Source organism: Gallus gallus, chromosome 10, assembly GCF_016699485.2.
Source record: "Gallus gallus isolate bGalGal1 chromosome 10, bGalGal1.mat.broiler.GRCg7b, whole genome shotgun sequence".
Taxonomy (NCBI): domain Eukaryota; kingdom Metazoa; phylum Chordata; class Aves; order Galliformes; family Phasianidae; genus Gallus; species Gallus gallus.
In genome coordinates this window covers 2,056,425-2,070,565 of record NC_052541.1, presented here as the reverse complement: position 1 = coordinate 2,070,565, position 14,141 = coordinate 2,056,425, and the positions used below count along the sequence as shown (strand labels likewise).

Genomic DNA, 14,141 nt, shown 5'->3' with positions numbered 1-14,141 from the left:
ATTGAGAGGGGGTAGAATGAAACCTGCCCTTCTATAAGGACTATTCTCCATTAAATCCTCTTCTCACACTCATAGTTCCTGCAAAGAAAACCTCTTTGCACCCACCTGCTGGCTCTTTGGTACAGAGATTTTGCACATCACTAGCAAGTTGGGTTTGCTTGCTGGGATTTGGAGTTAGAAGGCTGGAGTAAGGATGCTACGCACACAGTTCCTCACACATTCAAAGATAGCACAGTCTTATAAGCACCATTTCCTTAGGAAAGCAGCCTGAAAACTCACTCGCCACTTTGTAGTGCTGCTATGCCAGTGCCTTGGGGTGGACCCAGAATGAATCCTCGGTATGGTGCTGATAAATTAACACCCAGCAGCACAGAGAAGTATGCTGTCAGTGACAAGACCTTCTGTCTTTAGGTCACACCATCTGTACCTAAGTGCCTGTCTTAGGTGCCCAGACTCTGTTCAATCAGTGGAAAAGCAGGCCTTGGGAGCTCTGTGCTGAGTGTTCAAGGAACATGCCCAGATGGGGTGTTTATGCTGCAGTCAAGGACTTTCTGTTCACTAACCAGCTGAACACCCTCCTAGGAGTACCTGACTTCAGTGTAAATACACCTAAAGTTAGTAGTCAGTGAGTGGCACTAACTTGGCTCATCCTGAATATCCGTAAGCTTGTGACACATCTGCAAGTAACTTCCAAGCATCTTTGAAAAGACAAATGTTTTGAGTATGAGGATCATAGCTATTAACAGGCAGGAAGGCCACAGGTCAGCACAGAGCCTCTACTGCAAATCTAGGGAGAGAATTAGCTTCAATGAGGGCACGACATGACCTTCTGCTCCCAGTGCCCATGAGGAGCTGGAGAAAGACAGCTTCTCCATTCTGAATGCACGAGTGATATCTTTGATAATCCACCATAACAAAACTTGACTGGCTAATTAGATCAGCAGAATCCCTGAGGTGCAGTTGTATGTAGCAGCTGCCACAACTGAGCCCCCTGGTATTTTATTGCTTAAATGTTACTACATATGGAGAACGTTCCTACTGTTCCTGCTTTCAGCAATGGGAAAGCTGGTAGAGTCCACCTTTGAGAGGGGACTGGGTGGCAGGCAGGACTGCTGAGCAGCAGTGGCAAGCTTTGGGGTTGATACGTGGGGGTTGATAGTTTCTGTCCCCGTGTTCTCAGGCTGGGTCTTTCATTCCAGAAATCTGTCTGCTGACTCGTGGCCGGCGCACAGCCAGCGTGCGAGCTGATACCTACTGCCGGCTCTACTCCCTCTCAGTGGACAACTTCAATGAGGTGCTGGAAGAGTATCCCATGATGCGACGAGCTTTTGAAACGGTGGCTCTTGACAGGCTGGACAGAATTGGTAAGTAGAAGGCTTGAAGGTCTCTCTTCTTCTACTTGCTGCCCTGGCATCCTCTCCCCAAACATGGTCTTTCGTTCCTTTGCTGGAGTTGTAAGCTAAAGGAGATCCTGCTCTGTCTCTCCTTGCCTGACCTCAGCTCCTACCTTTCAGTTAAAAGAGAGACCCATTCAGTTAAAAAGATCAGTGAAAACCTCATTCTTCTCTTTCTCTGTCACATACGCATTTCTGCCTGCTCCAAGATCAGTCTGACCCCACAAGGGCCATACTGGTGAATTCACTACAATTTGAATTTTAGCTCAGAATGTGGAAATACCCACAGCCTCCCAGGTTCAAGAGAAAGTAGGCCATGCTGTGACCTCCACCAAGTACTGCAAGCAAATCTCAGTATTTCAATGAAATGTTCTGTTGCAGAAATCATCTCTCAGCATGAGGACTTTGTTAGAGTACGACCTGTTTTTACACAGATGCTGGCTGGGGTATGACTGCATAGGTTAATGGTATTAATTTTTTAAACAATACAAAAACTAGCAGCTCCATTGATGAGGAAGGATCTTCTCTGGTATATCAATGCATAATGAAATGCAGACCATAATGCATCTTCATAGGACAGTTGCTTTTCTGGCCACAGTTTACAAGCAGCAGGAGGTGCTGTCAGGGAAGGGAGAGCTTGGTGTGCTTTCTGATCTCTTGTGTAAAACCATCAGCAGAACACAGCCACAAGGCACCTGTCCAGCTGTCCATTAGAGTCCAACTGTAAATTCCTCCAGTAGAAACAGGCAGCTAAACAAAGACATGGAACAGTTGCTAAAATACTTAACCTCCCACACATCAAGTTAACCAAAGAGTATTATTGGATTGCAGTAGCTCACAGTGGCCCATGTCAGGATGCTGTCTGCTCCAGGGAAGGCATAAGTTGTGCTGTAAGCATCCTTGTCTAGCCAGAGACCAGGGCACCAGTTGTTGGTCACGACCAGAAAAATTTAACATGGAGACAGTAAGTGACTTGAACAAGGTCATGCACAAAATCTCTGCAGAGCTGTGGACTGAGCATTTCAGAGTCCTAGTCTAACTTCTTAAGTTTCTTATTATACCTCGCTTAAAGCTGCATGCATTTCCATTGCTTTTCAGAATCAAAAAGGTCAGCACAAGTCTGAGTACAACGCAGAAAGCAAGGAGGATAATGGGGTGAGGGGGGCAGGGAGGAAGCTGGCAGCCCAGCAAGGGGTGCAGTGCCTCTGGGGCTTTCTATGTGGGGAACATTGTATTCTGTGCATCTCATTACCTGCTTCAAACCAGAAAAAGTGACCCTTGAGGAAAAGGTTATGAGCTAAATATGTAGAGTTTGGCCACTAATGAGGCCCTAGTGTATGTGGCAACAGTCTTATCACATGGGTTATTTAAATGAGACTGAACTAGCTCCTAGAAAATGTAATGTCAGACACAACCAAGGGTGGGGCAGCTTGACTTCATCTCAGATTCTTCAGCTTCAGATGGTCAGCACTGCTGAGCTTCCTGGCCCGATGCTCTTTGTGACTGCATATACAGGTGAGCAGGGTGTTTTGTGCTCCTTGTCCTTTGGTCTGAGTACAGCTGCATTCATAACTAAAATTCATGGAAAATGTAGCAGAGACTGCTTGCCAGCGGTGATGCAGAACTTCTAGGAAGTTCCCAAAACCACTGTGAAATTATGTAAATCCATAGGTGTTTAACTGGTGGTGAGCTTGACAGCTAGGATGGTACCATTTCCCAAGTGAATGAGTTTGAAGCTAGCTGGGTATGTCTTCTCCTCCTGCAGTCCTTGAGCTGCTGTGTAGATGTAACCTTGCTAGTGTGAGCCTTTCATGATGTGGATCAAAGTGAGTTGCCAAAAGCCACAATAAAAGTTATCATTAGTGCAGGGAATTATACAGTAGAGAATCTGAGACATGGGGAGGTAAAGCCAACCTGCTCCCAATCTCACCGAGTCAGGGATATTACAAACAATAAACCTTGCTGGCTCAACTCCTAACTCTCTAAGCACAAGGCAGCACTCCCTTTCCACAACTTCATCATAACTATGTTGGAACTGCTTTTGTGATATTGCTTGACCATGAATCAGACCTCTCATCTGGGGCATTTCCTTGCAGGCAGCTTTTTTGGTACGTAGCCCTTTTGCATTTTCAGCATGGAAGAAAGCAGGAAAGGTTAGCAAAAACCAGATGGAAACCTCCATATCTGTGCTGCTGTGGGACAGCTTCCTTGAATTGATGGTCAAAGGGGAGAGAGCTGCTTCTCACAACTCTGCTTTCCAAGCCAGCATAAAGAACCTCACTTGCTTGTCTGCCAGGAGAAATTCCCTTCCACATGCAGCTGCAAAATGTCAGCATAAGGTCAGAAGGTGACCCAGAGCTACTGAAATAACATGCCCTTTGGTGCAGAGCTCTGGCACTGTCCTCCCCTCCTTTTGCCATTCACTGACATGAGAAAGTATTAGTCCCTACATCATATAAAAGGCACACACCTTCAGAGGAAGAACCTAGTGTTATACCTGTTAAGTCGAGAGCTGCCTGTTTTCTAGCTTTACATCCTCTACTATTGCAAAATAGAATACTTGTAGCACTTTCCCACCCCGCTGTGCTCAATATTCTTTGGCTGGAATTTCCCTAAAGAGCCAATTTCCTACTGAAATTGGCAGATTCCATGGAAATCCCTGCCTTTTATAAATGAAGCATTATTTCACCTTCCAGTGAGATGTGCCATCCAGCAGCAGCAGCACAGTAGCTGTGTAACAGCATGTGACTGTTTAGTGAAGTCAGGAATACTGCACTAAGCTGAGACTCTCTCTGAAAGTAAGGGGACTGTTGTAGGGACCTGAGGGAGAGGGACAGAGGCACAGAAAAGCCAAGTATGGGCTGAAGCAGAACGGTACTTTTGGTTCTTGTTATGTTCAGATCAGGATCTGTACTCAAGATGGAACGAAGTGGGAGCCTCCTTCCAAGTCAACAGTGCATTCACTGGCTCCCCTCTGCCCAGGTGATGACGTGTCCTTGAAAAGTCCCAGCCTGAGGACATGAAATGATTCAGAGGGCTCTGTCACTGCCAGGATAGGTCCATCCGGTATTCTCCCTTTGCAGTGAGGAACCAAAAGAGCAGAGAGAAGAAACTCAGTCCATCCAGCCACAGGAGAGGTGTTTACAGGATTAGCAGCTGTACCGGGGATTTGGAAGTGTGATCTAAGTTTGTCTAAGTAGCAGAGAGACAGGATGAGAATGTGAGACCCCATCCCTTGAAGCAACAGGAGCAATACTGCTTGACTGGAGAAGCAGTGAGGCATTCACTTTGCAGAGCAAATGCAGTCTGAAAGCCCGTGGCTAGGTGGAGGGAAAGGAGAGGGGCAGATGCATGTTGATCTGCATGCCCCCGTTGCTTCCTGCTGGTACATGGGCACTGCAGCAGCAGGAAGGGCACAGCCCCCCAGAGATCTGTCAGCTCCATCGATCGCTCTGCCGAAGAGCATGTTGATGTATCCTCCTAACCTCTGTTGTTAATGGGAATTGATATTGGCATCCTGCCTGCGCCACATGTGGCTGGGGAAGAGGTTTCCCAGGTGTTCTGCACTTGCAGAGCTCTTTAAAGACTGGAAAGGATTAGTCTCCAGGAATTGACTAGGGCCTGATTCTGCAGTGATTTGTGTCCCTGCCTAACTCCCTCTTTGAGTAACTTCAGACTTTAAAGTACTCCTCAGGCTGCAGAAAATCGCGTGCATAGCTCTCCATAGGCTCAGAGCCTGAAGATGGAGACTCGAGGCAATCAGGCTGATCACTGGTCAATGATGATTTTAGCACTGGGTTAAATTTCCTCTCCTTCTTGACCAATCTGTAAAATTCTTTGTAGTGTTTGTGTGTTTAACCGATTTGTTCCTTTCTCCAATGAGTGATTCTTTGTATGACAGGCACTTGTGAGCAGGCCCTGTTTGCAACGTGTCACTTACGTAAGCTGCGTGATTCTGTTCCTGCCTGGCTGTGAATCTGGCCTGGGGTGATCACTGAAGCTTAAAATTAGATTTTCACAAGTATTTGCACTTGTAAAACACAACCACTCCAATGTGCGCTGAAAGTAAATACAACATGGGTTGTGAATATTGTCAGATCAGAATTCCCTCATCCGTTCAAAAAATACTGGGAGACGATTATTTTCTGATATTTAAATGTAGATGTCTGCCGTGAGGTTGCCATCCATCCATACGAAGGTCACTGCTGGGAGCTGAAAGAGCATTCTGAAGCCAGAGGAAGTCTTTTTTTTTTTTTTTCAATTTCTTTGGAAATATCTCACTTCAAGTGGTTTGAAATGCATATGTTTTGAATGCCAGTTGCATGGATTTTGGTCCAGGGCTCTCAGTTAATAGATTAAAAATGCCTTGCATTTCCTCCAGGCATTGCAGTTGCTAAAAAACAAATCCAAGGCAACACAATACCAGTCTAAATATTATTACATAACACTATTACAGCACAAGAGTGCCTGTTTAAAATATTGTAGTGGCGGAAGTTTTAAAAGCTTTGCCATGCAAGCCACAGAATAGCTGTTGTCAAACTTTTTCACTGGGCACCCTGTCTGTCAGCTCGTGATCACTCTTCTGCAATTGAAATTGAAATCCTGTTGGGTTTGCAGCCCCGTTTGTCTGGGTCATGGCTGATAGTGTGGGATCCGCCGCCACAGAGGTGGGACTGGCCTGTGTTAGGCTGGGTGAACTGTGAATGAGAAATGTGGGACCTGCGCCAAGCTCTGCCACACATTCCCTGTTTGTCCTTGTCATGCCTTTGCAATGTGCCTCAGTTCCTCATCCATTCTACAGGGAAAACAATATTAGCAAAGGTGGAGCCCAGTCTGAACACGTCTTTGCTACCTCTTCCCTTGTGGCAGGTGCCATGCAAAGTCACACGGAATGGACTGAAATGTGTATAAATGAAGCAGTCTGTGCTCAGCACAAAGTGTGTGCTGCATCCACACTGAGGTCCCAGTTTTGTTTATGCAGGTGATTAACCCCCAAAGATCTGCACGTGTGAGATGAGCAAGCATATTTGCTCACAGGGCTATATATATATATGTCTCTTATTTGCAGTTGCTGATAAAGGCACAGGTGATGAAAACTTATTATCCAAGTGCTGAGCTGCTACGATATCGATGCTTGACAAGTGAAAACACAAGTTTTCCTGTGTTGTGTCCTCTCTGGTCACCTGAAAAACCCATAAACATGACTGTTTATAAGCAACTGGGGTTCAAATACTGCTGCATGTGTTTCTCTGACCTGAAATCCTCTCCCATTGTTTCTAACAGTACAATGTGCAGACCTAGATCTGACTTTTACAGTCGGCAGAGAGAAAAAGGCGTTTCTAGAATATGATTTGTCATCTTTGAGATGGCTGTCTGAAATGGCCTCGGTGAGGCACACCCTGGCAATGCAGTCTAGCTCTGGTTTAGGCGTCTTCAAGGTAGGAGTTCAAACTTAGGTAGGAATTCAATTTCTGAATTACTTTTCCTTTGGAATTGAAGGCCCAGACTCAGCGTACATCAGCCTAAGGAAAGCTATCGATTGGCAGCTCACCATGAGTGAGCGCATATGACTTCGGCTTAATTAAGGTGAACTGGCAACCCTGTCTGAATGTGGAGGCACTGTTTCTCATGCAAGTCTGGAAGGAAAATAAAGCCTGAGACATCTCGACAGAAGGGGGACACTGACGAGATCCCAGGAGACCTGCCTTTGACTTTGTAAATAATCTTGATCACATCGGTTGATCCCAACCCCTGTCTACCTGTCAGCATCAAAATAAAACACCTGCTCAGATAGTATTTTCCCATTCTAACACCTTTTTAAATACTCTCAACCTTCTGTTTAATTACGTGAAGCAGGACCTGCTTACCAACCACACCTCTCAACTTAGGGGACTTTTCCTGCCTCGAGGGCAGTCTGGTGGCTATCTGCCACAAGACCACGCTGCTGACAGAAAACAGTTCCAGAATGTCATCAATCCAGAGTCTTCCAGAATCTGTCCCTGTCACAGCTGTCAGCTCCAGCAGGGCACTGAGAATTGAGTGCAGAAGCTTTGGCTCCAGATACAAGCACTCCTGACACTTGAGGAGAAGGCGGCTCTGGCTTCAGTCTGCAGCAATAAGTAACAACCACTGTGCTTCAGAACTGCACAATTCTTACATCCTTTCATGGCTATTCACAATGTTTGACTTTTTCTTTTTTCCTGCAGAGCTCTGTAGAGGCACATAAATGTGAGAAGTGAGAGAGGAGCACCATAAACTTAGTTTATTTCAAGTTGTGCTTAACGATCATAAGATTCATCAGATAACATTATTCACTGTGTACCATTCGACCTACTTAGGGGTTTGTTAAGATGGTAATAAGACAACAGACTCAGCTCACCACCCCGTACAAAGAGCCCTGTGCTGATAAAATTTGTATCCCTTTCCATATGGCACTTTCCTGCAATAAACCCCTGTGTACAGGTTTAACTCCAAATAGGCTTGTGGGAAACAAAGGGAGAAGGGAGTATTGTTGTACGTTAACTGTACTGCAAGTGGTACAGGTTTCACAAGACAGACATAAACTTCATTCTGCAGGTGGGTGCTGCCTTATCACGGTGTAAGAGCACACATACGGCAGCTTGTGCAGAGCAGTTCATCAGGAGCTGCACATCCAGTTTGTAAGTGTTTACACAGCCAGGCTCTCAGGAGGGTTAATGTGAATTACTTTCTAGAGCAGATTTGTTAAGTGCCCTGAACTCCTCTGTGGATGCTCTTGCACAGAGTCAAGCTGCTGAGATCCAGCTGGCTTTGCCTTGCTTCTGGGAGCTGCTCAGTTCTGAGCAGAACCCTTCATGTGGCGGTTTGTGCAGTTCAGCGCGGGGTGACCTACATTTAAAAGAGAAAGCTGGGCTCAAACAGGAGAAGAGCACATACACGGGGAGTCGAGAATTATTTTGAAACCTCTCTTCCAGCTCATTTCCCTGTTTATGCAGCCCCTAAGACAGTGGTGCAGTGGGACCTTGCAGCCAACGCAGCGTCAGCACAGGACTCCCCAGGGCACGGAAACAGCTGTGGCAAGGGAGGGCAGAGAGCACCTCCATCCCTGCGCTGTGCCATGGGCTGTGCTGCAGGCAGCAACGCGAGCAGAGTGCTCCAAATCCAGCTGTATGAGTAAGAAGAGGAGAAGAAGTAACCAAAGTGGCAGGGGGCAGCCACTTTGACAGCAGGCCGGGGCATAAGCCAGCCTAATAAAGTGAGATTATCTCAAATGCATGCAAATTCAAAAAGCAATTCAGTGACCTGAATTCTTAAACTGCAGCCAGCAGACTTAGACAGAGCTGAAAAGAGAAATGAACAGAAAGCTACAGCTAATTTCCCCTGTGTCTGTGCAGAATTTCAACAACAGAAAGCTAATTTTGATTATTTGATAGAAGAATTATTGTTGAGTGCTGGCTCTTTTAATGAAATCGCATGAGCCATTCTTGCCATTCTTTTGTATGCTGTCTGCAGCCGAGGAAAATCTGACTTTGCAATTCTTTATTAAGGGAGCAACATCTATTAGCTTAGTTTCCACAATTTCACATACCTTCCTCCACTTCAAAGCACCGGTAGCTTTCTTATAAACACGTCTTAGGCTCCAAAGATCTTTCTTCTCCTGCATTTCGTCCATTGTTGCAGTGAGGAATCTATTTTTATCTGACCATGGGAAAAAAAAAACATCTTGTGCTAAGGGCTGTAAAAAGAGTACAAAAAAGTGAGTTGTGGGGGTCCTTTAGTGCTTTAACTGTGCTCCTGAAGTTGTCCCCACCACGGGTCATCACCCTGCAGAAGGGGAGCAGGGTCTTGCCCCATGACACAAGTAAGGCAGCTTCTCTCACCTCAGTAGAAAGTTAAGGGGCCAGAGTGAAGGATTCAGGAGTGAAGAAATAGGGAGACAGAGGACTGGAAACAGCGTGTAGGCTCAGCCGTGGAAGAGGCTGCTGGAAGACAGGAGAGGCACCTTTAATCTTTAAGAGATAACTTGGCATCTGCTTCCAAGTCTCACCTGGGGTCCTGCACTGGACCTGTGCGCATCCTTAAGTCTGCTGAGGTTAAGGAACTTCCTTCCACGAGGTCGTGTTAGCGCAGGTTGTGGCTTTGGGTGAAGAGGATCTGAGCTTCTAAAATGTCCATGGGCGTATTAAACAGATTAAATGCTCTGAGGCAGAATCTGCTTAGAGAAACGTAACTGCCTGCTCCACAAGAAGCACAAAGCAGCATATGGCAGGGAAAGGTAAAAAGCGGCGCTTCTCTCCCTTAAAAGCAGATGAGACTTCTAGAGACAGATGTGTGACGGTATTCATGCAGCAGCCCTTCACCTCAGAAGACCTGGGTCCAGATCTGAGCGGGGCTTTGCAACCAGAGTGAGCTGCAAAGATGTGATCCAACCTGGAAAAGAGCAGTCTCTTCAGAAAAGGCACGTTTTCCTGTAAGGGAAACCTGAAAACGTGAAGTCTCAGGTTGGCCTAGGTATGCCAATGGACTCCAAGGGAAACATTCCTTACATTTTGACATACCCAAAACAAAAATTCTACTGAATTTCCAGTTCATGGAATATGTCAACAAGATGCTATAAATTAAAATTGCAGCTTTCTTCAGAATCTAATTAAATTCGTCCTGGAAGCTGAGGAGAAATGCATGGGTGGGTTGTTTGTTTTATTACCTTAGACTCTACTCAGCATTTAATTCCTGTGGGATGAACTGTACAGAAGGAGAAACTCCTGTAACATATAGGCTCTGTGCTTCTATGATGAGGGAAGCAGGAGTCCCTTTATCCCTCCCAGTGAAGCCTCTCACTGGTTTAGCAAGAACACAGGGCTGTGTTGTGGTTCACTGAGTGTAGCAGTGAGTTGCAGGACACCATTTCAATTAGGGGGACACAGAGCCAAACTAATCAGCCCTTCAGTTCTCTGATTGCTGACTTTTCTGCTCTCGTTTTGAGGCAGGTGCAATGACAATAAATCCAGAGGGGGAAAAACAAATTTGGAATTGAAGCAACTTGGAAAATAAGACGGGGAGCACAAATAATCTCAGAACCATCATTCGGAGCAAACTCACTTCTACTGCCTCATTCTGCTGCTGGTGTATATTTTGTGCAGGACTTGAGTCAGGCCTGCCAGGAAAATGTTTTATCCCAGCAGGGCGCTGCTGTGTGCCTGCTGTAATCTGGTGCTGGCTGGAAGGAGGGCTTTTCTCCAGTAGCAACTGATCAGGCTTGTATCGGGGTGTGGAAGCTTCGTGCGAGCGATGCAATTAATTAGAATGGTGGAAGCAATTAATTTTTTCAGTCTGCTAAGGAAAATGGTTTTGAAAACGTCCTTTTTCCCTTCAGTAATTGAAGGAACATTTCCAGTAATTTTCTGCAGCAGAAAGTTGAGTCTCTTGGCAAAAGGGAGAAGGAAAAATGAATGTAATGAAACAGTTAATACATTCAAGTTGCGCTCAGGAAAACAGTAAAATGCGTTCAAGGACTGAGACGTCCTGCTTGAAAATTAACAAAAATAAACATTCCAAGGGTTTTGCTGGACTTGCTTTATCAATTTGACACAAATTGAGCTTTGATCAACCTATTTTCCAGTGAATAGCATGTGTGTTTGGGAAATGTGAACATATTCTCCACTCAGTGCTCTGCCAAGGAAAGCGGCGTCTGCTGCCGGAGCCGCTCTGTGCTGCCGAGAGCTCCGGTTATGAAAACATCAGTCCTCTCAATTCATCCGTGCAGCTCTGATTAACATCGCTATGGGTTCTCGTTTGAATTGAGGGCAGCGCTGGAAATTGCAGGCTATTGAAGCACAGACAAGCAAATCAGAAGCCAAAGACAGGTGACATGGAATTAAAAGAGCGAGACGAGGTGCGAGGATGGAAGCGCTGGTATTGAGCTTTTCAGAAGGCTGCTCTGCTGTTCCTCCTCACACTCCTCAGCCCGGTTCCTCTTCAGTCTGTTATCAAGAGAGGTAGGGCAGTTTTTTGCCTGTCTGGTTTGAACTCAGCATGCCGTCTCCCATCCACATCCTGACCTTGCAGTTGTGCAAGCTAGCTGCAGATTGCCCATGCTGGGATTTGTTCCTTCAAATCCAGAAAGCAAATGATTACAAACCTGCAGTCTGAATTGTTCTTTATCTCAAGTACCAGCCAGACTTTCTCTGGCCTTGTCGATTTATTTAGATGGGCTGCTCTTTTTTCCCTAGATTGGAACAGTTAGCATTTCTGTTTCTGTTTAAGCAGCTCTTTATGATCCAGTTTGTTTGGGAGCAGGTATGTGATTGTAGAAGCTGCTGCCTGGAAAGCACCGTGTGTGTATGGTGTGACCTTCCACTTCATTCACCACAAAACTGCTCTGAATTTTAAAGGTGACATTCATACTGCTCTGGTGTGACAGGCTACCTGAACGGCAAGTGGAATCAGGCCCCATTAGGGGATATCTGCTGCTGGCCATTCCAGCCTGCTACACAGTGAACCCCATTTGCGCACGTGTCCTACACAAGCACTTCCAGTGCAGTCTCTCCAGCCCCTGTAATGACATCAGGAGCTCTGAGTGCTGTTTACCTTGAGGACTGTGTCTTTGCAAGGCTGCTGTCTTTCTCTAGGATACGTGCCTGTCTGTATGTCGTACTGTTTTTTTGGACAGAGTCATCAGCAGGAGGCAAAACACTAAAACATCAAGAATCCCATAGCACTACCCGCAGCAGGCAGGTCTCAAACACACGGGTTGAGGCCCAGAATGAAAATCCTGTCAGCATTTTGATTTGGTTTTGTGCTGCAGTTTGGCCCACTGGAAGGGCTGACCAGGAACCTGTAGCTTTCAGGCTTCACCCGCTCTGAACAATTGCAGAGCACTTTCGCATAGCTTATATAAAGGGATAAGCTCTTCATTTTTTAAAGTAGAGCAAAGGAAAAAACCTGTAATATGTTCCTCCAAAGCTTAACTACAATTCCTATTAGATTGTTCCTTATCTATTTTTTTTTTCTGGGCTTGTCTAAGATCACAGTACCTGTTGGGTGTTTCTGTAGCTGAAGGGAACAGTTCTTATCAGCTTCTGTTATCTGTGAAGCTCCCTACAAATCAGTATCAAGTTGCCTCTTCTCTGAGAAAAGCTGAGTATATAGAGCTTACCCACAGTTGTTTTACAAGCCTGGTTTGTGGATATTTTCTGCATCTCTTCAAGCTTTGTAGCTAGGCACTAGAACTAAAACACTGCACTGTATGCCTTCTTAGCATTTAATGTGGTAGTGATAAGTATCTCCCTTATACTTTATAATTATCTCCTTATTTCTCCAACAATGGCTTCACCTTTTCCTCCTGATAGATTAGGAACTCAGCTAGTTACATTCAAGCTTCCCTCATTTCAGAGTTGCTTTCTAGGACACCAGGATACCAATTGCACTCTTCTGAATGTTGTTCAAGTCCTTTGCTGCCAGATGTTTTATTTTGACTACAGTAAGAGGCACATCTTTCAGCTGTAAGTCTTCTACCTCTTACAGATAGAAAATTTGCATCAGACAGTGAAAAAAATCTAATAGTCTGGGTGTCATCAATACGTAGCTTTTAATTGGGGATTAAAGTACAGGAAAAGAGGCCCTTCCAGATCCCAGCATCTGGCAAGGTGCTGTCTGCTTGTCCTGGTCCTGTAGAGGAACTGAAGGAGATCAGAACCAGCAGAAATGACGTTTGAATCCAAGCAGAGGTTTGCCAATGGGCGCGGGGCCTGAGGATAAGAGGAGTGTTAATTCAGCTTTTGATCTGATCCAGATTGGCTAGTGCTTCACCTGGCGGTCACCCTTCTCCATGCACCCCCAAGCTTCAGCTGCAGAAATGCAAGCTGCATGCATGCAAGCAGGAAGACCAGGGGGCGTATTTGCATGTGAGCACACGACTTGTTAGGCTGGGCCCTTTACTGGGGATATTTCCGAACAACTTCAGTAAACAGAAGTGAAAAGGAAGCCCCTAGGAAGGTGCTATCATCAATCCAAACTGGCATATGCTGTCAGGGTAGAGGACCCTTGAAAAGGCAAGGATCTAATCCACACCGGTTTTGTAAGTAAATCATTCAAACCAGCATATACCAACACCTTGTAAATCAGTGCTGGCACAGATACCCGTGCACAGACTGCTGTGAGAACACAAATACAAAAGCTGTTAAACAGAGTGCAAATCCACGTCAGAAATCCTGTCCTTTGAGAAGGCATTTGCGCTCTGGTGAAAGGGCATCACTGGCAGCATCTCATCCCTTGCTGCAGTCCAGGGGAGTTCATCCCTGCAGTGCCAGGTGCACACTCAGGCCAGACAAACTCATTACGCCACATTTTCCAGCCCATTGAAAAGGCAAAGTGCTGAGCTAATATTTTGCTGCAGGCTAGAAAGTCCAGCTGGAACGTGAAGTTTGCTAGCCTGCAGTTTCCAGAAAGTTGGGGTAGAAGGGCACGGCCAAATAAGATGGTAGCTGTGTGTCTGAGGGCTCCCACTTGGGCCAGCATGTGAAGTCCTTCTGTCCCTTCTTCGTAAAGAGATTTAATTTTAGCTAGAACAAATTGTTTGACTTCAGGGCAAACAGGATGTATGAGACATAGGAGAAAAAGGTATCTCTAGAGAGTAGCGGAAGACTTAGGAGACTTCAGGGAACTTGCATTTTTGAGGTGTTCCTTTGCAAACACAAGAATTACGGTCTTTGTTTTTCTGCTCTTTTTCCATAAATGGCAGTTCGGATGCCAAGTGAGAAACTTGTGGGT

General features: G+C 45.7%; 1 protein-coding gene and 2 long non-coding RNA genes across 6 annotated transcripts in view; 2 read left to right on the top strand and 1 right to left on the bottom strand.

Annotated features, from left to right (window-relative positions):
• The window catches only part of HCN4 (hyperpolarization activated cyclic nucleotide gated potassium channel 4), a 146,125-nt gene that overhangs the window by 127,170 nt on the left and 4,814 nt on the right, over positions 1–14,141 (top strand). For all 3 annotated transcript variants that reach the window (XM_425050.8, XM_040706600.1, XM_040706601.1), the window contains one exon: positions 1,200–1,364. In XM_425050.8, the coding sequence (XP_425050.6) occupies positions 1,200–1,364 (165 nt within the window). The remainder of the gene's footprint in view (positions 1–1,199; positions 1,365–14,141) is intronic.
• On the bottom strand, positions 932–7,350 carry LOC121111606. The gene is made up of 2 exons (XR_005862719.1): positions 7,262–7,350; positions 932–1,507 (listed from the first exon to the last, which is right to left on the bottom strand). It is a non-coding gene; the product is annotated as an uncharacterized LOC121111606 (long non-coding RNA).
• LOC121111604 lies at positions 3,513–8,654 on the top strand. Of its 2 annotated transcripts, none has more exons than XR_005862716.1 (2): positions 3,513–8,053; positions 8,369–8,654. It is a non-coding gene; the product is annotated as an uncharacterized LOC121111604 (long non-coding RNA). The 2 variants fall into 2 exon arrangements; XR_005862715.1 differs by having other exon boundaries at positions 8,348–8,654.